This window comes from Melospiza melodia, chromosome Z, assembly GCF_035770615.1.
Source record: "Melospiza melodia melodia isolate bMelMel2 chromosome Z, bMelMel2.pri, whole genome shotgun sequence".
Classification (NCBI taxonomy): domain Eukaryota; kingdom Metazoa; phylum Chordata; class Aves; order Passeriformes; family Passerellidae; genus Melospiza; species Melospiza melodia.
Window position 1 is genome coordinate 14,537,584 of NC_086226.1, and position 21,837 is coordinate 14,559,420.

The 21,837-nt window shown below is 53.0% G+C and overlaps 2 protein-coding genes across 2 annotated transcripts; both read right to left on the reverse strand.

The window, feature by feature from the left end:
- Positions 1–3,242: 3,242 nt before the first annotated feature.
- On the reverse strand, positions 3,243–10,123 carry LOC134432186 (serine/threonine-protein kinase PAK 3-like). The gene is made up of 13 exons (XM_063180689.1): positions 10,045–10,123; positions 9,062–9,099; positions 8,497–8,623; positions 8,426–8,437; positions 7,392–7,526; positions 6,643–6,706; positions 5,961–6,009; positions 5,539–5,651; positions 5,163–5,280; positions 4,291–4,390; positions 3,824–4,020; positions 3,589–3,726; positions 3,243–3,344 (listed from the first exon to the last, which is right to left on the reverse strand). Exons 1-13 carry the CDS (start codon positions 10,121–10,123, stop codon positions 3,243–3,245), a joined length of 1,272 nt encoding a protein of 423 aa, XP_063036759.1.
- A 3,278-nt stretch (positions 10,124–13,401) lies between these two features.
- On the reverse strand, positions 13,402–20,282 carry LOC134432272 (serine/threonine-protein kinase PAK 3-like). The gene is made up of 13 exons (XM_063180806.1): positions 20,204–20,282; positions 19,221–19,258; positions 18,656–18,782; positions 18,585–18,596; positions 17,551–17,685; positions 16,802–16,865; positions 16,120–16,168; positions 15,698–15,810; positions 15,322–15,439; positions 14,450–14,549; positions 13,983–14,179; positions 13,748–13,885; positions 13,402–13,503 (listed from the first exon to the last, which is right to left on the reverse strand). The coding sequence occupies exons 1-13, from the start codon at positions 20,280–20,282 to the stop codon at positions 13,402–13,404; spliced, it is 1,272 nt and encodes a 423-aa protein (XP_063036876.1).
- Between the last annotated feature and the right edge of the window lie 1,555 nt (positions 20,283–21,837).

Genomic DNA, 21,837 nt, shown 5'->3' on the forward strand with positions numbered 1-21,837 from the left:
GCTGAGTGCCACCCAAGGGAAAGCCAAGACTCCTCTCGGGGTGCAGGCCGTCCTGCGCACAAGGATCCTCCTGCAGGGAGCCAGCAGAAGAGCTGCTCTGGACGACCAGGCCTGGCGCGCACCGGGACAACGCTGTGCTGACAGCACTGTGACGTAGCACCTCTGGCTTGACCTCACAATGGCAGCTGCTCTGTGGCTTTCTTGTGCCCAGCAAGACAACCTTCTGTACAGCTGATGCAAAAGAAAAGCCTGGGAAATTCTCCTCACTCACAAAGGCAGGGCTCAAGGCATGCCAGGGGAACTCAGAGAATGCGCCAATCCAAGCGGCATCCAAGCAATGCAAGCAAACATGACTCTTGGTCCCAAAAGCTTTGACTGAAAGCAAGTCTGCTTCTTCTAGGTGGCATCCTAGCTGGTTTGGAAAAGCCTAACTTCTTCAGTGACATTTAGATGGCAAACGAAGCAAAGATAATAAATTTCCAGGACTATTGCAGGCTGCAGTTGCTCCTTGAGCACGCGGGTGCATGCTGACCTATGGAGGGGCTTGACAGCTGGCCTTCAAGCAAAGCCGAGTTCACGGAAGAAATAGCAGTTGATGGTTTTTGAGTGTATCCATAGCAAGGAAGAAGACAAGGCCGTCAGCATGGAAACCCATTAGAAGAGATACAGGAAAATTTGCGTATGCTAGACTAGGTGCCGAAGTAGATGTGCATACGTGCCTTATAAATTTCTGTAAAACTTTTGCCAGTTATATTGACGTTAATTGCTTTGCACCAATGGATAGAAGAAGTTATTGTGATGTAGTTAGTGACTTGAGATCACGCTTTGTTAAGAGTGTATAAGCTGGAGAACATGCAGAATAAAACAAACAAACCTTTTTCTTCTTGGACCCTGATCACGTGTGTATGCCACGTCCGGCCTAACGGTGGCGCTTGCCCCATCTCTGGGTCAAGAAAGAAGTCTTGTCTGACTGGTACCTTTTCAACAAGCTGAGAAAGAAATTAGTAGCTGGACATGCAGATTTCTGAAGAGAGGACAGAAAAGTGTTGACAAGAATAAACCTAAGTTTTAAATGCCTGAAGCACTCAAAAATAACATGTTTTGGGATAGTGTACCATATGTTAGACAGAGTTAAAACACACCACAACTCATTAGTATCTGGACTTCATTGCCCACTCTGCTTAGAAATGTTGCTTGAAGGCACTTGGTGTCAAGGATCCAGTTCCTGTAGATCACTGTCGACGTAGATCAAAATCCTACCAACCCATGAGTGTCAAAACCAGCAAGAGTGAGACTTTTGTCCTTGGCAGTAGCTTCCAGGTGCTCCTGGAAGTCACCAGGCCTTGACACAAAGATGTGTATTCAACGGAGGGAGAGAAGCATCATGCTCAGCTCTAAATGTGACCTTTGCTAGCAGATCATACTAGCGGGCAATAAATTACATTTGTTCTGCTCTTAGCCAGAGCCAAGATGGGAATCAAAGTCTAGATGACAGGAGAAGATCACACGAGCCTCAGCTTTTCCAGAGGAGGAAAAATACAAAGGATAGTAAATTTGCCTTGGGTTTACAGGCTATTTTTGCAGATCGATAGACAAGGGATGAAGCTTCAAAGATGAGAGCAAAGGAAAATCAACAGATATGCTGAAAGTGAGTGAAGAGGAAGGAGACCTCAAATTACCTGAAAAGCTGCACAGAAAGCTTCTCTACTTTTTGCACTTGCCTCAAGTTTTAATCGGCAAAATCTAGGAGTATTTCAAACTTATTTTTATTAATTCTAGAAGAAAGACAATCAAAACGGTGTACTTCTGCTTACAGTATCAAGTAAGGCACAGGAAGCCATTAGAGTAAGAAAAATTGTGTTCAGACGGCTGAGGCAGTCTTAGGGGTAGGAGGAATGGAGAGGCGTGGAAATCAGGCCTGTGAGCAACATTCAAGGAGCATCCAGTCCCTGAGCAGTCCCTCACAGTGGGTATGCCAGCAGATGGAGGCGAAATGGAGCCACAGCTCGGTGGGAAAAGGGCCGGGGTGGAGAGCCGTGCTCAGCAGGGGCTCCTGCATCAAATTGCTCAATGACAGGTGTGCTATGCTGTGTGCATGTCTCCAACACCTGGCAACAGCAGGCTGGCCCAGATGTGGGAAAAGGCCAAGGAGGCAGCAGAGTGGGAATGGGGCTCTGCAGGTGGCCCTGGTGGTTGCACACCCCTGTGGGGGATGAGGCTGGCCCAGAGGGTCCCTGGGGGTCTGGGGTGAAAAGTGGGGAAAAGAGAAGCAGGGAGGAAATGCCAGATGCCGCTGTGAGAATGCCATTCCATCCCACATAGTGACATAGTGAGAGGAGGGTGGCAACAAAATGGTGATTGCTGCTGATCAGCCTGACATCTGATCAAGACAAGAGGCCCAGAAAGGACTGCACATCTGCCTCCTAGTGTTGTCCTGAATGGCAGCTCATTACCTGGTGTTCATTACCTGTAGGTCTCTCAGCTTCCCACAGGCATGCCACACTTCAGGTAAGCAAAGCTGCTTACCTCACTTTGTTCTTTGGGCCTCTGAAATGGACTGTCCACTTAGCTACAGCCCGGCAAGGAAGGCAGCCTTACAACACTCTGGTATTTTCGACTTTTATTGACACTCGGGCTGAAACAAAGTATCCCCTCGCTGCTTCTTCATCTTCATCATTCTGTCCTGCAGGTGGCCTGCTCAGGCTGACAGCTTGGAGCGCCTGCAGGCTCCAGTTCTGCTGCAGCCCAGCTTTTCCTCTCACTGCTTAATTCTTATTATGACAATTCTTTCATTTCTACTTCAAAGCTTCCCTAAATTAACAACACTCTATCCTAAGATAAACAATCCTCTACTATCCAAGATGTCTATGTTCCATAGTCCTTAAATGTTGATCCCTGTATTTCCTAATTTTTTTAAATTTTCACCTTTTGCAGAAAGAAAAACAACAGAGCTTTCAATTGAACCTAACAACATATCTAACCTAACCTAACCTAACCTAACCTAACCTAACCTAACCTAACCTAACCTAACCTAACCTAACCTAATCTAATCCAACCTATGCTGACCTAACCCAACCTAACCTAACAGCTAACCTAACAGCTCAACTGAGCAAATATCTACACTATCATGTTTCCTAGCTACGGCACAGCTCCTCTTCAAACTCGGGGGATGGCTGAAGCTCTGCCTAAAGATGACACATCCCCTTTTCCCTCCTCTTGGCTGGCGGGGCATCAGGGCCTCCTCAGGCGCAGGTGTCTCCTCTCCAGTCTTCCTGCACTCGCTTGGCTGAGATGATCAGAGCAGCCAGGCTGGAGGCAGGATCGCCTGAGGTCACGAAGGGATGCTGCCCAGAGGAAAAAGAACAAAGAAAGGAACTCTTACTTTCCAGGATCACATCCTTGCAGGCTCAAGCAGGATTCCCTGGCTACCAGCAAGACACACAAAGAGCACCGAGGGCAGCATGTCCCCCTGCGCCTTCCTGTCCTGGCAGCTTTCTGTGCCACGTGGCCCACACTCCTCCTCCTCCTCATCCCTTCATGCAGGTGTCCTCAGCTGCCAGGGCTTTTTGCCCCTTTGCTTTTTCTTACCTGTAGGAGCTCCTGGGCAGACCAGCGCCTGTCCTCATCTGCCTGCAGGCAGCAGCGGAGGAAGTCGCGCAGGAGAGCCGAGTGGTGCCTGGGGTTCTGCAGTTTTGGGGGCCCGTTCCTTTCTAGCAGTTCAAAAACCTACAGCACATGGATGCAAGAGGACACTCCACCTGCTCCTTTGCTAGCCACACACAGCTCTCTCCACACAGAGCCCTCTTGCTAAGCTGCACCTTACCCGGAGACGGGCTTCCCGCTGGTAAGGAGCTTCCCCTTCCACCATTTCCAGCCCCATGATCCCCAGGGACCAGATGTCCACTTTGGGGCCGTAGGCTTCTCCTCTCACCACCTCCGGTGCCATCCAGCTGGGAGTGCCGACGCTGGAGCTGCGCTTGCTGTGCTCAGGGCTGAGCTGAGCACAGAGGCCAAAGTCACCTGAGGACAAAAACAAAGCCTGTCAAAGCCAGCTACCACTGGCAAAGTGGCCAAAGCCATTGCCCTGACCAGGCCATGCTGAATCTAACTGAAAAAGCAGCTGAGCTCTCCTTCCACGTGCCTGGAGCCAGGCAAATAAGGCATCGGCCGCTTCAAAAACACCCTGACGATTCACGTACTGGCCAAGCCGCGCTTCTGCTCCAGTGGCCGTCACCAAAATGCAAGCGCACGGCATATGCTGGACATGCTGGTGCCAGCAGGGATACCCACCCAACTTGACGGATCCGTCCGTGCCCACCAGGACGTTGCAACTTTTGATGTCTCTGTGGATGACTTGGCGGGAATGAAGGAAATGCAGTCCTTGCAGGCACTGAGAGAGGAAAAGGAGGGAGGGAAAGTTAACGTGCAGGATCTGATTTCATCCCACCCGCAAGGAAAGAGCTCAACGGGATTGGCGGCTTTCTCAGGGAATTGTGAGCGAGGGCGAAACATCACGCTGCTGTCACCATGAAGAGCTTGCTGCTTCAACACTCTTGGAAGTTTTTTCTAGATTTCCAAGCAAAGGCATCCGGGCTCCCAAAAGTTCCACCGGCCTTGGGTAGGAAGCGCGCCACCTTTGGCTGGGAGGCGGCAGGGCCAAGAATTTTGGGGAAGCCTAGTGGCAGCAGAAGAGGAAGCTGCTGGTGACAGCAGCACCTTTGAGCTGTTGACCTTTGAATGCATCGCCATCCAGGCTGCAATGCTATCCTTTGAAGCTGAGGACAGCTCTTTGCCCTTAGCTTGAAATTCTGCCAGCCGCATGCTGCCTTCCAGTGGCAAGCAATGTAGGACAGACAGACAGGCTCCAGGCAAACATTCCCAGGCAAAGCTGAGAAGAGGAAGAAAGAGAAATTGAGCCAGTGAGTGAGCACCAAGGCCAGAGGACAGACAGGATGGAAGAGTGCAAGAACAGAGCCTGAGGAGTGCGAGGGCACCGGCAGGCAGTACACTTCCCATGCTCTTTCTTCTCCTGTGTGGTGTGACAGCAGCAGCAGCAGCAGCAGCAAAAGAAAGGTGAGAGCAAGAAATCTCGGCTCTCCTTAAGCTCCAGCTGACAAGCAGCATCCGGGCAGTCTTGGGCAAGCACAAGCGGCATCCCTCACCTCCCGACAGACAGCGCCTATCTGTCCTTCCTCCAGGTACACTGCCCTCAGCACATCAAACAAGGTGCCGCCGTCCATGAACTCCATGGCCAGCCAGAGCTCCGCATCCACCAGGTAGCTGAAAGAAGAAAACCACGGCATGGAGAAACAGAATGGGCACAGCCTCCGTCACCCCAGGGCCTGAGACAGGTTTTTGCAGCTGCTCTCCAAGCTACATGTGCCACAAGAGACTATTGAACACCAGCTCCACCTCCTCCCGCGCTCTGGAGACCAGCAGAGAAATCATCCCCAGCTCTGTTCTCTGCCAGCGACCAAAGGGCATCGTCTCTTTGCGCTTGCACCAGCTAAAGCTACATTGACACCAGAATATGCCAACCTGTCTAAGTAGGTAACGATATTGGGACTCCTGTTGTCCCTCATGGCCAGGATTTCATTGGCAGCCAGCTCCTCGGACATCTCCTCCTCGAGTGACATGATCTTGATTGCCACCTGCAATGACATTGGCCACCGGTACCTTGAGAAGACGCACCCTGCTCGAGATCACAAGGAGCACGGAGCGAGTGCTGCTGCAATGAGGCAGCACGCTGGGCCAAAGTGCCTTGTCACTAGACAGCAGAGCTTAGCAGAAGCACCAAAAGCCATCCCAAATGCATTCTGCCCCCTGAGCCTAGACTATATTTCAGAGGAACAGCCTCTGCTGCAGACATGGAGCTGCCACCCAAACCTCCAAGCACAGCTCACAGCAGCGGGCAAAGCGCTCCAGAGCTGCAAAATGGCATGGGGCTGTTGGCACTTTACCTGTTGTCCGCTGCTGGTGTCAAGGGCTTTATAAACAGCTCCAAACCCTCTAGAAAGACAAAAGCAGCAGAAAGAGACCTTTATCCCTTTGGCAGTGAAAGCAAGCCCAGGCAGCAGATCTCCCCTGGCTGCCTGGACGCCTTCCTTAGAAACAATGCCTGGCTGCAGCATCTCTTCGGCCAACAGCACGTCAGCCCGGGAGCCCTCTGCCATGCGGGGCAGGCTGTCCAAGGGAACACTAAGGTGCAGCATGAAGACCAAGGGCCGCTGGAAATCTCCAAGGCGCACACCCTGCCAGGTCATTTCAGAACCTAAGGGGAACTCTCTCCTTGTGCGGGTGTGCATGCATGTGTGTGTCAAAAAAGGGAGAACAATTTGAGTCACAAGACTGTCCTGGACAATCTGATCTTTCTTGCATGGCAAGGGGCTCTTTCAGGCCACAAAGCTGCAGGGCCAGGGGTTTTCCCAGCTCCTGCTCCTCACTGCTGCAAGCAAGACACTGCCAGCATCAACTTGTCTTTAATGAGGCCTTTGCATTGCTCTGACCGAGCAGTCCAGGCAGGCGACACGAGGTCAAGCCAGAGCCTGACCATGTTTGGAGCTTGCCTGACTTCACGCTTGATATTGCACCAGCCAAAGACCTGGCCCACACTTTTGTAAAATGAGCTGACGTCACGCTTACCCTCGCCCGAGTTCCTCAAATGCCGTGTATTTGCCTGTAGGCCGGCCCGGACTCACCATGCTCCCTGAAAGACAAAAGCAGTGCAGGGCGCTCACTCGCACACAGAGACGCCGCTGCCCAGAGCGTCCCAAAGGCAGCCCCACTGCCCGCAGCTCTGGGCCCTTTGCGGTCCCTTGGCTTCCAGCTGCTGAGACCAGCAAGTGGGAGGGCCATCTTCTCCACCTTTCATCAGGTGGCCTTTCCAAGAAGGCCTTGATTTCTTTCAAGAGCAGCATCCCACGCGATAAGCCAAAATGATGAGCCCTTAAGAAGGGGGCCCTAAGAGGTAACCAAGGGCCTTTGCAGCCTCCGCAGTCACACCCACCATCACTGGCAGGTCCACTGCCAGGGGCACAAAGTGTCTGGGCCGGAGGAGGAGTAAGAACCAGAGTCAGAAAACAGCTGGGGCCAGACAGCTCCCTGGGCAATAGTCACTTGCTAGGTGCCAGCCTTCTGCTCAAGCAGAAACAATCTCTGCTTTTGTCTTTGGCCCAGAAGGCAGCCCAGGCAGGGCCAAGCCAGGCCCAGCCGCCCTCACAGGCAGCAGGGACTCCCTGAGCGCTGCCGCGCTGCCTCAGAGCACAACAACACCTTCTGCAGAGAGGCCTAAGTGCCTCTGGGACCGAAGGGCAGCATCTGGCGCAGCCTACACCCAGACACGCGCGCAACAGCCTGCTCTGGCAGACAAGAAATGCACCGGACGGACGTACTCAGTGTCTTCAGGCCCTGCTCCTCCCTCATCTCGGGCTGCTGGGCTGCGCTGCTGCAGGAAGTGCCGGCAGCGGGGCTTGAGCTGGCTGCTGCAGGCCATGCTGGTCCGGCGGCACCAGGTTGAATGGCAGAGCCTGTCTTGCACTGGGACAAGAAAGGATTGCCCGTCAGAAGAGTGGCTGGCACACATGCCCCCCCAAAGCGCACAGCAAAAGCAAGGCCTTGGGAAGGTGCTGCCAGCCACGGCCAGGCCTCTCCATCTGGAACAGTTCCCATGTCCCCTTCTCAAAGGCACCTTCGGGAGAAGCCCAAAGGCTACTTGGATCCAGCCCCTCCCGACCACCTCCACGCTCCACCTGTTCAGCTTTTCTGCAAGACACTGGCAACAAGGTATCGATGGGGCTGCCAAGATCCACAAAGAGATCAGAGCAGGACCCCAGAGCCTTGCTGCTTTCCTCCTCCTGTCTTTTCCTGGGCCGGAATGAAATCAGCCCGGAGTTGGCATGCAACAGTCTGCTCAGAAGCCCGCAGCGTGTCCCTTCTCTCATCTGTTTCACGGATTTCCCTTCTCTATGGCAGCCTTTAGGGAGCGGCCCTTGGGAGCCCCTTTCCAGCCCTGCCCAGACCCACCCGCCCTTTTACACTGCAGGGCTGCCGAGGATTCTCCTCTCCAAACTCTGCTCTGACCGGCTGGAAGTGAAGCACAGCCTGAAGCTAATTAGTCCACGGAGAGAGCAGGTCCCTTCCAGGGGCCAGTGTCTCCCAGGTACCCTGCAAGGCTGTCAACTGTGAATTTGGGCCGCGCTGTCCGCTGACCACCGGCAGCCTGCACTGACAACGGGCACAAGAGGCTGACTCCTGCACTGAGAGTCACTGAATGCTGCCTCCTGTCTGATCCCAAGAGACACTCTGGCGCCCTCTCAGCATCCCAGCTTAAATGTCAAACTTCAGAACCCATTGGCCAGGGCTCCCCGGCTTGCCTGAAGCCGCACTACGTCACAGCAGGCACACGGCCGCCAGCATCTTCAGCCACGAGCAACAAGGGCTGCTCCAAAATGGGTAGCCTGGCCCTGCACCAAAGGCAGTGCCAAGCTCAGCTGTCACTTACTGGCTCTGCAAGTTCCGGCTGTGAAGGGACAGCGGCTGAAGGCTTCATCTTCCTTTGCTCCTCTTCATCCTCTTCCTCAATGGCAGAGGCAGCCAGAGGAGCTGCTGACCCTGCTGTTGTGCCCTGCAGGCAGACAGAAGTGAGAGAGATGGGCAAAAGCCAGTGCCCTAGGAGCTGCTTTCTATTGAGCTGGGAAAGGACCCAGAAGAAGGGCAAATCATAGACTTTGATACAAGTGGGCCTCTGAGTCACGCAAACCCGAGGAAGCTGGCTGAACGAGCTGCTACTCCATCTTGCTGTGCATTTGAGCTTCCCTGCTGCCTAGAAGCAGCAAGATGCCTTGGAGCTGTCCCATTTGCCTTTCATCTCTTGAAAGGCTTTTCCCTGGAAAATCAGCAAACAGCCAGTGCTCCCTTTGCTACTGCTGATGCCACCGGGCAGCCTGCCTTTCCTTCAGCCTCCCACGCCGGCACTCCACACTCGGCTGCAACAGGCCAAGCTGGCAGAATTGCTGCACAATTCTCACACGCCAGCAACGTCACAGCTTCCTTTGCCACTCACCAAAGGACAGGCTTGTCTCCATCCGCGTGTCAGGTGACCTGCAGCCAGCAAAGCAAAAGGAACCAGAGGCCCTTAGAAAAGTGCCTGTGCTGGCCACTCCCACAACACAAGGCAGTCCCAACACAGAGCATTTCCCTTTCCCAACATGCCTCCAGGAGCAACAGCTCTTTCCCACAGCAAGCAAGAGAACAAGATGGACGCGAGAGGAGCCTCTGTCTACAGTTGGGCCTCTTTTGCCAAGAGAGAAATAGGAAGACGGTGCTGGAAATGCCCGCTGCTCTTCAAAACTTTGAGCTTCTCTTGTGCCTAACAGCTCAAGCTACATTTCCCTCTTGCCTTTCCTGCATTTTCCATATACATTCTTTCAAATTGCATGCCCTAATTCCCATCCCTTGGCTGAAGATGATAGCCCAGCAAAGCTTCCACAAAGGGTCCCTTCCCTGTGGCAGCTCCCTGCTGAAGCAGCCCAGGAACAGCTGCTGGGCTCAGCAGCAAACCCTCCCTGCACTGGAGTTTGTGCTGCATCGCCAAGGCAATCGCAGTCTTGGCACAGCATCAAAGGCTCAAGTCATGCAGCCAAGGCCTCTGAGGGGCAGAATATGGAGCAAAAGGTGCTTTCCTTCACTCCTGGAGAGAAGCACTGAGTTGGTAGAAGTACTTCTGAGGATCTGCCCTCAGAGTCTGCAATTTGCAGCTTGTCTTGCTTGAAGCAGCAAGCTGAGGAAATAAATGACAGACTCCGCTGCAGCGCACTCTCCCGGGGAGGGGAGGCAACCGCTGCAGTTTGCATGGCAAATACTCTGCACGCGCCACCCAGTACAGATGCCCCCTTTGTAGCTGATGCTGCTGGCAGGACATTGACCAAAGCGGTGGCACCTTCATGGCCATTTTGTTCCCAAAGAAACTGGGCCACTGGTGCGGCATAAAGAGCAGAGCCAAGCAAAAGTCGGGCGATGCCAGCCCCAGGAGAAACCTTTACTTACGAGTCAGCTGGGTCAGGTAGTAGCCAGAATAGACAACAGAAAAGACGGTGCAAACGGCGGCACAGACTTGCCCGATCATTTTGGCAGCGCTGTGCGCGTTTGCACGCTGAGTGCCACCCAAGGGAAAGCCAAGACTCCTCTCGGGGTGCAGGCCGTCCTGCGCACAAGGATCCTCCTGCAGGGAGCCAGCAGAAGAGCTGCTCTGGACGACCAGGCCTGGCGCGCACCGGGACAACGCTGTGCTGACAGCACTGTGACGTAGCACCTCTGGCTTGACCTCACAATGGCAGCTGCTCTGTGGCTTTCTTGTGCCCAGCAAGACAACCTTCTGTACAGCTGATGCAAAAGAAAAGCCTGGGAAATTCTCCTCACTCACAAAGGCAGGGCTCAAGGCATGCCAGGGGAACTCAGAGAATGCGCCAATCCAAGCGGCATCCAAGCAATGCAAGCAAACATGACTCTTGGTCCCAAAAGCTTTGACTGAAAGCAAGTCTGCTTCTTCTAGGTGGCATCCTAGCTGGTTTGGAAAAGCCTAACTTCTTCAGTGACATTTAGATGGCAAACGAAGCAAAGATAATAAATTTCCAGGACTATTGCAGGCTGCAGTTGCTCCTTGAGCACGCGGGTGCATGCTGACCTATGGAGGGGCTTGACAGCTGGCCTTCAAGCAAAGCCGAGTTCACGGAAGAAATAGCAGTTGATGGTTTTTGAGTGTATCCATAGCAAGGAAGAAGACAAGGCCGTCAGCATGGAAACCCATTAGAAGAGATACAGGAAAATTTGCGTATGCTAGACTAGGTGCCGAAGTAGATGTGCATACGTGCCTTATAAATTTCTGTAAAACTTTTGCCAGTTATATTGACGTTAATTGCTTTGCACCAATGGATAGAAGAAGTTATTGTGATGTAGTTAGTGACTTGAGATCACGCTTTGTTAAGAGTGTATAAGCTGGAGAACATGCAGAATAAAACAAACAAACCTTTTTCTTCTTGGACCCTGATCACGTGTGTATGCCACGTCCGGCCTAACGGTGGCGCTTGCCCCATCTCTGGGTCAAGAAAGAAGTCTTGTCTGACTGGTACCTTTTCAACAAGCTGAGAAAGAAATTAGTAGCTGGACATGCAGATTTCTGAAGAGAGGACAGAAAAGTGTTGACAAGAATAAACCTAAGTTTTAAATGCCTGAAGCACTCAAAAATAACATGTTTTGGGATAGTGTACCATATGTTAGACAGAGTTAAAACACACCACAACTCATTAGTATCTGGACTTCATTGCCCACTCTGCTTAGAAATGTTGCTTGAAGGCACTTGGTGTCAAGGATCCAGTTCCTGTAGATCACTGTCGACGTAGATCAAAATCCTACCAACCCATGAGTGTCAAAACCAGCAAGAGTGAGACTTTTGTCCTTGGCAGTAGCTTCCAGGTGCTCCTGGAAGTCACCAGGCCTTGACACAAAGATGTGTATTCAACGGAGGGAGAGAAGCATCATGCTCAGCTCTAAATGTGACCTTTGCTAGCAGATCATACTAGCGGGCAATAAATTACATTTGTTCTGCTCTTAGCCAGAGCCAAGATGGGAATCAAAGTCTAGATGACAGGAGAAGATCACACGAGCCTCAGCTTTTCCAGAGGAGGAAAAATACAAAGGATAGTAAATTTGCCTTGGGTTTACAGGCTATTTTTGCAGATCGATAGACAAGGGATGAAGCTTCAAAGATGAAAGCAAAGGAAAATCAACAGATATGCTGAAAGTGAGTGAAGAGGAAGGAGACCTCAAATTACCTGAAAAGCTGCACAGAAAGCTTCTCTACTTTTTGCACTTGCCTCAAGTTTTAATCGGCAAAATCTAGGAGTATTTCAAACTTATTTTTATTAATTCTAGAAGAAAGACAATCAAAACGGTGTACTTCTGCTTACAGTATCAAGTAAGGCACAGGAAGCCATTAGAGTAAGAAAAATTGTGTTCAGACGGCTGAGGCAGTCTTAGGGGTAGGAGGAATGGAGAGGCGTGGAAATCAGGCCTGTGAGCAACATTCAAGGAGCATCCAGTCCCTGAGCAGTCCCTCACAGTGGGTATGCCAGCAGATGGAGGCGAAATGGAGCCACAGCTCGGTGGGAAAAGGGCCGGGGTGGAGAGCCGTGCTCAGCAGGGGCTCCTGCATCAAATTGCTCAATGACAGGTGTGCTATGCTGTGTGCATGTCTCCAACACCTGGCAACAGCAGGCTGGCCCAGATGTGGGAAAAGGCCAAGGAGGCAGCAGAGTGGGAATGGGGCTCTGCAGGTGGCCCTGGTGGTTGCACACCCCTGTGGGGGATGAGGCTGGCCCAGAGGGTCCCTGGGGGTCTGGGGTGAAAAGTGGGGAAAAGAGAAGCAGGGAGGAAATGCCAGATGCCGCTGTGAGAATGCCATTCCATCCCACATAGTGACATAGTGAGAGGAGGGTGGCAACAAAATGGTGATTGCTGCTGATCAGCCTGACATCTGATCAAGACAAGAGGCCCAGAAAGGACTGCACATCTGCCTCCTAGTGTTGTCCTGAATGGCAGCTCATTACCTGGTGTTCATTACCTGTAGGTCTCTCAGCTTCCCACAGGCATGCCACACTTCAGGTAAGCAAAGCTGCTTACCTCACTTTGTTCTTTGGGCCTCTGAAATGGACTGTCCACTTAGCTACAGCCCGGCAAGGAAGGCAGCCTTACAACACTCTGGTATTTTCGACTTTTATTGACACTCGGGCTGAAACAAAGTATCCCCTCGCTGCTTCTTCATCTTCATCATTCTGTCCTGCAGGTGGCCTGCTCAGGCTGACAGCTTGGAGCGCCTGCAGGCTCCAGTTCTGCTGCAGCCCAGCTTTTCCTCTCACTGCTTAATTCTTATTATGACAATTCTTTCATTTCTACTTCAAAGCTTCCCTAAATTAACAACACTCTATCCTAAGATAAACAATCCTCTACTATCCAAGATGTCTATGTTCCATAGTCCTTAAATGTTGATCCCTGTATTTCCTAATTTTTTTAAATTTTCACCTTTTGCAGAAAGAAAAACAACAGAGCTTTCAATTGAACCTAACAACATATCTAACCTAACCTAACCTAACCTAACCTAACCTAACCTAACCTAACCTAACCTAACCTAACCTAACCTAACCTAACCTAATCTAATCCAACCTATGCTGACCTAACCCAACCTAACCTAACAGCTAACCTAACAGCTCAACTGAGCAAATATCTACACTATCATGTTTCCTAGCTACGGCACAGCTCCTCTTCAAACTCGGGGGATGGCTGAAGCTCTGCCTAAAGATGACACATCCCCTTTTCCCTCCTCTTGGCTGGCGGGGCATCAGGGCCTCCTCAGGCGCAGGTGTCTCCTCTCCAGTCTTCCTGCACTCGCTTGGCTGAGATGATCAGAGCAGCCAGGCTGGAGGCAGGATCGCCTGAGGTCACGAAGGGATGCTGCCCAGAGGAAAAAGAACAAAGAAAGGAACTCTTACTTTCCAGGATCACATCCTTGCAGGCTCAAGCAGGATTCCCTGGCTACCAGCAAGACACACAAAGAGCACCGAGGGCAGCATGTCCCCCTGCGCCTTCCTGTCCTGGCAGCTTTCTGTGCCACGTGGCCCACACTCCTCCTCCTCCTCATCCCTTCATGCAGGTGTCCTCAGCTGCCAGGGCTTTTTGCCCCTTTGCTTTTTCTTACCTGTAGGAGCTCCTGGGCAGACCAGCGCCTGTCCTCATCTGCCTGCAGGCAGCAGCGGAGGAAGTCGCGCAGGAGAGCCGAGTGGTGCCTGGGGTTCTGCAGTTTTGGGGGCCCGTTCCTTTCTAGCAGTTCAAAAACCTACAGCACATGGATGCAAGAGGACACTCCACCTGCTCCTTTGCTAGCCACACACAGCTCTCTCCACACAGAGCCCTCTTGCTAAGCTGCACCTTACCCGGAGACGGGCTTCCCGCTGGTAAGGAGCTTCCCCTTCCACCATTTCCAGCCCCATGATCCCCAGGGACCAGATGTCCACTTTGGGGCCGTAGGCTTCTCCTCTCACCACCTCCGGTGCCATCCAGCTGGGAGTGCCGACGCTGGAGCTGCGCTTGCTGTGCTCAGGGCTGAGCTGAGCACAGAGGCCAAAGTCACCTGAGGACAAAAACAAAGCCTGTCAAAGCCAGCTACCACTGGCAAAGTGGCCAAAGCCATTGCCCTGACCAGGCCATGCTGAATCTAACTGAAAAAGCAGCTGAGCTCTCCTTCCACGGGCCTGGAGCCAGGCAAATAAGGCATCGGCCGCTTCAAAAACACCCTGACGATTCACGCACTGGCCAAGCCGCGCTTCTGCCCCAGTGGCCGTCACCAAAATGCAAGCGCACGGCATATGCTGGACATGCTGGTGCCAGCAGGGATACCCACCCAACTTGACGGATCCGTCCGTGCCCACCAGGACGTTGCAACTTTTGATGTCTCTGTGGATGACTTGGCGGGAATGAAGGAAATGCAGTCCTTGCAGGCACTGAGAGAGGAAAAGGAGGGAGGGAAAGTTAACGTGCAGGATCTGATTTCATCCCACCCGCAAGGAAAGAGCTCAACGGGATTGGCGGCTTTCTCAGGGAATTGTGAGCGAGGGCGAAACATCACGCTGCTGTCACCATGAAGAGCTTGCTGCTTCAACACTCTTGGAAGTTTTTTCTAGATTTCCAAGCAAAGGCATCCGGGCTCCCAAAAGTTCCACCGGCCTTGGGTAGGAAGCGCGCCACCTTTGGCTGGGAGGCGGCAGGGCCAAGAATTTTGGGGAAGCCTAGTGGCAGCAGAAGAGGAAGCTGCTGGTGACAGCAGCACCTTTGAGCTGTTGACCTTTGAATGCATCGCCATCCAGGCTGCAATGCTATCCTTTGAAGCTGAGGACAGCTCTTTGCCCTTAGCTTGAAATTCTGCCAGCCGCATGCTGCCTTCCAGTGGCAAGCAATGTAGGACAGACAGACAGGCTCCAGGCAAACATTCCCAGGCAAAGCTGAGAAGAGGAAGAAAGAGAAATTGAGCCAGTGAGTGAGCACCAAGGCCAGAGGACAGACAGGATGGAAGAGTGCAAGAACAGAGCCTGAGGAGTGCGAGGGCACCGGCAGGCAGTACACTTCCCATGCTCTTTCTTCTCCTGTGTGGTGTGACAGCAGCAGCAGCAGCAGCAGCAAAAGAAAGGTGAGAGCAAGAAATCTCGGCTCTCCTTAAGCTCCAGCTGACAAGCAGCATCCGGGCAGTCTTGGGCAAGCACAAGCGGCATCCCTCACCTCCCGACAGACAGCGCCTATCTGTCCTTCCTCCAGGTACACTGCCCTCAGCACATCAAACAAGGTGCCGCCGTCCATGAACTCCATGGCCAGCCAGAGCTCCGCATCCACCAGGTAGCTGAAAGAAGAAAACCACGGCATGGAGAAACAGAATGGGCACAGCCTCCGTCACCCCAGGGCCTGAGACAGGTTTTTGCAGCTGCTCTCCAAGCTACATGTGCCACAAGAGACTATTGAACACCAGCTCCACCTCCTCCCGCGCTCTGGAGACCAGCAGAGAAATCATCCCCAGCTCTGTTCTCTGCCAGCGACCAAAGGGCATCGTCTCTTTGCGCTTGCACCAGCTAAAGCTACATTGACACCAGAATATGCCAACCTGTCTAAGTAGGTAACGATATTGGGACTCCTGTTGTCCCTCATGGCCAGGATTTCATTGGCAGCCAGCTCCTCGGACATCTCCTCCTCGAGTGACATGATCTTGATTGCCACCTGCAATGACATTGGCCACCGGTACCTTGAGAAGACGCACCCTGCTCGAGATCACAAGGAGCACGGAGCGAGTGCTGCTGCAATGAGGCAGCACGCTGGGCCAAAGTGCCTTGTCACTAGACAGCAGAGCTTAGCAGAAGCACCAAAAGCCATCCCAAATGCATTCTGCCCCCTGAGCCTAGACTATATTTCAGAGGAACAGCCTCTGCTGCAGACATGGAGCTGCCACCCAAACCTCCAAGCACAGCTCACAGCAGCGGGCAAAGCGCTCCAGAGCTGCAAAATGGCATGGGGCTGTTGGCACTTTACCTGTTGTCCGCTGCTGGTGTCAAGGGCTTTATAAACAGCTCCAAACCCTCTAGAAAGACAAAAGCAGCAGAAAGAGACCTTTATCCCTTTGGCAGTGAAAGCAAGCCCAGGCAGCAGATCTCCCCTGGCTGCCTGGACGCCTTCCTTAGAAACAATGCCTGGCTGCAGCATCTCTTCGGCCAACAGCACGTCAGCCCGGGAGCCCTCTGCCATGCGGGGCAGGCTGTCCAAGGGAACACTAAGGTGCAGCATGAAGACCAAGGGCCGCTGGAAATCTCCAAGGCGCACACCCTGCCAGGTCATTTCAGAACCTAAGGGGAACTCTCTCCTTGTGCGGGTGTGCATGCATGTGTGTGTCAAAAAAGGGAGAACAATTTGAGTCACAAGACTGTCCTGGACAATCTGATCTTTCTTGCATGGCAAGGGGCTCTTTCAGGCCACAAAGCTGCAGGGCCAGGGGTTTTCCCAGCTCCTGCTCCTCACTGCTGCAAGCAAGACACTGCCAGCATCAACTTGTCTTTAATGAGGCCTTTGCATTGCTCTGACCGAGCAGTCCAGGCAGGCGACACGAGGTCAAGCCAGAGCCTGACCATGTTTGGAGCTTGCCTGACTTCACGCTTGATATTGCACCAGCCAAAGACCTGGCCCACACTTTTGTAAAATGAGCTGACGTCACGCTTACCCTCGCCCGAGTTCCTCAAATGCCGTGTATTTGCCTGTAGGCCGGCCCGGACTCACCATGCTCCCTGAAAGACAAAAGCAGTGCAGGGCGCTCACTCGCACACAGAGACGCCGCTGCCCAGAGCGTCCCAAAGGCAGCCCCACTGCCCGCAGCTCTGGGCCCTTTGCGGTCCCTTGGCTTCCAGCTGCTGAGACCAGCAAGTGGGAGGGCCATCTTCTCCACCTTTCATCAGGTGGCCTTTCCAAGAAGGCCTTGATTTCTTTCAAGAGCAGCATCCCACGCGATAAGCCAAAATGATGAGCCCTTAAGAAGGGGGCCCTAAGAGGTAACCAAGGGCCTTTGCAGCCTCCGCAGTCACACCCACCATCACTGGCAGGTCCACTGCCAGGGGCACAAAGTGTCTGGGCCGGAGGAGGAGTAAGAACCAGAGTCAGAAAACAGCTGGGGCCAGACAGCTCCCTGGGCAATAGTCACTTGCTAGGTGCCAGCCTTCTGCTCAAGCAGAAACAATCTCTGCTTTTGTCTTTGGCCCAGAAGGCAGCCCAGGCAGGGCCAAGCCAGGCCCAGCCGCCCTCACAGGCAGCAGGGACTCCCTGAGCGCTGCCGCGCTGCCTCAGAGCACAACAACACCTTCTGCAGAGAGGCCTAAGTGCCTCTGGGACCGAAGGGCAGCATCTGGCGCAGCCTACACCCAGACACGCGCGCAACAGCCTGCTCTGGCAGACAAGAAATGCACCGGACGGACGTACTCAGTGTCTTCAGGCCCTGCTCCTCCCTCATCTCGGGCTGCTGGGCTGCGCTGCTGCAGGAAGTGCCGGCAGCGGGGCTTGAGCTGGCTGCTGCAGGCCATGCTGGTCCGGCGGCACCAGGTTGAATGGCAGAGCCTGTCTTGCACTGGGACAAGAAAGGATTGCCCGTCAGAAGAGTGGCTGGCACACATGCCCCCCCAAAGCGCACAGCAAAAGCAAGGCCTTGGGAAGGTGCTGCCAGCCACGGCCAGGCCTCTCCATCTGGAACAGTTCCCATGTCCCCTTCTCAAAGGCACCTTCGGGAGAAGCCCAAAGGCTACTTGGATCCAGCCCCTCCCGACCACCTCCACGCTCCACCTGTTCAGCTTTTCTGCAAGACACTGGCAACAAGGTATCGATGGGGCTGCCAAGATCCACAAAGAGATCAGAGCAGGACCCCAGAGCCTTGCTGCTTTCCTCCTCCTGTCTTTTCCTGGGCCGGAATGAAATCAGCCCGGAGTTGGCATGCAACAGTCTGCTCAGAAGCCCGCAGCGTGTCCCTTCTCTCATCTGTTTCACGGATTTCCCTTCTCTATGGCAGCCTTTAGGGAGCGGCCCTTGGGAGCCCCTTTCCAGCCCTGCCCAGACCCACCCGCCCTTTTACACTGCAGGGCTGCCGAGGATTCTCCTCTCCAAACTCTGCTCTGACCGGCTGGAAGTGAAGCACAGCCTGAAGCTAATTAGTCCACGGAGAGAGCAGGTCCCTTCCAGGGGCCAGTGTCTCCCAGGTACCCTGCAAGGCTGTCAACTGTGAATTTGGGCCGCGCTGTCCGCTGACCACCGGCAGCCTGCACTGACAACGGGCACAAGAGGCTGACTCCTGCACTGAGAGTCACTGAATGCTGCCTCCTGTCTGATCCCAAGAGACACTCTGGCGCCCTCTCAGCATCCCAGCTTAAATGTCAAACTTCAGAACCCATTGGCCAGGGCTCCCCGGCTTGCCTGAAGCCGCACTACGTCACAGCAGGCACACGGCCGCCAGCATCTTCAGCCACGAGCAACAAGGGCTGCTCCAAAATGGGTAGCCTGGCCCTGCACCAAAGGCAGTGCCAAGCTCAGCTGTCACTTACTGGCTCTGCAAGTTCCGGCTGTGAAGGGACAGCGGCTGAAGGCTTCATCTTCCTTTGCTCCTCTTCATCCTCTTCCTCAATGACAGAGGCAGCCAGAGGAGCTGCTGACCCTGCTGTTGTGCCCTGCAGGCAGACAGAAGTGAGAGAGATGGGCAAAAGCCAGTGCCCTAGGAGCTGCTTTCTATTGAGCTGGGAAAGGACCCAGAAGAAGGGCAAATCATAGACTTTGATACAAGTGGGCCTCTGAGTCACGCAAACCCGAGGAAGCTGGCTGAACGAGCTGCTACTCCATCTTGCTGTGCATTTGAGCTTCCCTGCTGCCTAGAAGCAGCAAGATGCCTTGGAGCTGTCCCATTTGCCTTTCATCTCTTGAAAGGCTTTTCCCTGGAAAATCAGCAAACAGCCAGTGCTCCCTTTGCTACTGCTGATGCCACCGGGCAGCTGGCCTTTCCTTCAGCCTCCCACGCCGGCACTCCACACTCGGCTGCAACAGGCCAAGCTGGCAGAATTGCTGCACAATTCTCACACGCCAGCAACGTCACAGCTTCCTTTGCCACTCACCAAAGGACAGGCTTGTCTCCATCCGCGTGTCAGGTGACCTGCAGCCAGCAAAGCAAAAGGAACCAGAGGCCCTTAGAAAAGTGCCTGTGCTGGCCACTCCCACAACACAAGGCAGTCCCAACACAGAGCATTTCCCTTTCCCAACATGCCTCCAGGAGCAACAGCTCTTTCCCACAGCAAGCAAGAGAACAAGATGGACGCGAGAGGAGCCTCTGTCTACAGTTGGGCCTCTTTTGCCAAGAGAGAAATAGGAAGACGGTGCTGGAAATGCCCGCTGCTCTTCAAAACTTTGAGCTTCTCTTGTGCCTAACAGCTCAAGCTACATTTCCCTCTTGCCTTTCCTGCATTTTCCATATACATTCTTTCAAATTGCATGCCCTAATTCCCATCCCTTGGCTGAAGATGATAGCCCAGCAAAGCTTCCACAAAGGGTCCCTTCCCTGTGGCAGCTCCCTGCTGAAGCAGCCCAGGAACAGCTGCTGGGCTCAGCAGCAAACCCTCCCTGCACTGGAGTTTGTGCTGCATCGCCAAGGCAATTGCAGTCTTGGCACAGCATCAAAGGCTCAAGTCATGCAGCCAAGGCCTCTGAGGGGCAGAATATGGAGCAAAAGGTGCTTTCCTTCACTCCTGGAGAGAAGCACTGAGTTGGTAGAAGTACTTCTGAGGATCTGCCCTCAGAGTCTGCAATTTGCAGCTTGTCTTGCTTGAAGCAGCAAGCTGAGGAAATAAATGACAGACTCCGCTGCGGCGCACTCTCCCGGGGAGGGAAGGCAACCGCTGCAGGTTGCATGGCAAATCCTCTGCACGCGCCACCCAGTACAGATGCCCCCTTTGTAGCTGATGCTGCTGGCAGGACATTGACCAAAGCGGTGGCACCTTCATGGCCATTTTGTTCCCAAAGAAACTGGGCCACTGGTGCGGCATAAAGAGCAGAGCCAAGCAAAAGTCGGGCGATGCCAGCCCCAGGAGAAACCTTTACTTACGAGTCAGCTGGGTCAGGTAGTAGCCAGAATAGACAACAGAAAAGACAGTGCAAACGGCGGCACAGACTTGCCCGATCATTTTGGCAGCGCTGTGCGCGTTTGCACGCTGAGTGCCACCCAAGGGAAAGCCAAGACTCCTCTCGGGGTGCAGGCCGTCTGCTGAGAGCTCCTTGAGCACAAGGATCCTCCTGCAGGGAGCCAGCGGAAGAGCTGCTCTGGACGACCAGGCCTGGCGCGCACCGGGACAACGCTGTGCTGACAGCACTGTGACGTGGCACCTCTGGCTTGACCTCACAATGGCAGCTGCTCTGTGGCTTTCTTGTGCCCAGCAAGACAACCTTCTGTACAGCTGATGCAAAAGAAAAGCCTGGGAAATTCTCCTCACTCACAAAGGCAGGGCTCAAGGCATGCCAGGGGAACTCAGAGAATGCGCCAATCCAAGCGGCATCCAAGCAATGCAAGCAAACATGACTCTTGGTCCCAAAAGCTTTGACTGAAAGCAAGTCTGCTTCTTCTAGGTGGCATCCTAGCTGGTTTGGAAAAGCCTAACTTCTTCAGTGACATTTAGATGGCAAACGAAGCAAAGATAATAAATTTCCAGGACTATTGCAGGCTGCAGTTGCTCCTTGAGCACGCGGGTGCATGCTGACCTATGGAGGGGCTTGACAGCTGGCCTGCAAGCAAAGCCGAGTTCACGGAAGAAATAGCAGTTGATGGTTTTTGAGTGTATCCATAGCAAGGAAGAAGACAAGGCCGTCAGCATGGAAACCCATTAGAAGAGATACAGGAAAATTTGCGTATGCTAGACTAGGTGCCGAAGTAGATGTGCATACGTGCCTTATAAATTTCTGTAAAACTTTTGCCAGTTATATTGGCGTTAATTGCTTTGCACCAATGGATAGAAGAAGTTATTGTGATGTAGTTAGTGACTTGAGATCACGCTTTGTTAAGAGTGTATAAGCTGGAGAACATGCAGAATAAAACAAACAAACCTTTTTCTTCTTGGACCCTGATCACGTGTGTATGCCACGTCCGGCCTAACGGTGGCGCTTGCCCCATCTCTGGGTCAAGAAACAAGTCTTGTCTGACTGGTACCTTTTCAACAAGCTGAGAAAGAAATTAGTAGCTGGACATGCAGATTTCTGAAGAGAGGACAGAAAAGTGTTGACAAGAATAAACCTAAGTTTTAAATGCCTGAAGCACTCAAAAATAACATGTTTTGGGATAGTGTACCATATGTTAGACAGAGTTAAAACACACCACAACTCATTAGTATCTGGACTTCATTGCCCACTCTGCTTAGAAATGTTGCTTGAAGGCACTTGGTGTCAAGGATCCAGTTCCTGTAGATCACTGTCGACGTAGATCAAAATCCTACCAACCCATGAGTGTCAAAACCAGCAAGAGTGAGACTTTTGTCCTTGGCAGTAGCTTCCAGGTGCTCCTGGAAGTCACCAGGCCTTGACACAAAGATGTGTATTCAACGGAGGGAGAGAAGCATCATGCTCAGCTCTAAATGTGACCTTTGCTAGCAGATCATACTAGCGGGCAATAAATTACATTTGTTCTGCTCTTAGCCAGAGCCAAGATGGGAATCAAAGTCTAGATGACAGGAGAAGATCACACGAGCCTCA

Coding starts and splice junctions, on each gene's coding strand:
- LOC134432272 (XM_063180806.1), bottom strand. CDS start 20,282: ATGATCGGGCAAGTCTGTGCCGCCGTTTGCACTGTCTTTTCTGTTGTC. Junction 19,259..20,203: donor CTACCTGACCCAGCTGACTC/GTAAGTAAAGGT, acceptor TGCTGGCTGCAG/GTCACCTGACACGCGGATGG. Junction 16,169..16,801: donor TTTGAGGAACTCGGGCGAGG/GTAAGCGTGACG, acceptor TTGTCTTTCTAG/AGGGTTTGGAGCTGTTTATA.
- LOC134432186 (XM_063180689.1), bottom strand. CDS start 10,123: ATGATCGGGCAAGTCTGTGCCGCCGTTTGCACCGTCTTTTCTGTTGTC. Junction 8,624..9,061: donor GGAGACAAGCCTGTCCTTTG/GTGAGTGGCAAA, acceptor GTCTGCCTGCAG/GGCACAACAGCAGGGTCAGC. Junction 3,345..3,588: donor CTGCCCAGGAGCTCCTACAG/GTAAGAAAAAGC, acceptor TCCTCTGGGCAG/CATCCCTTCGTGACCTCAGG.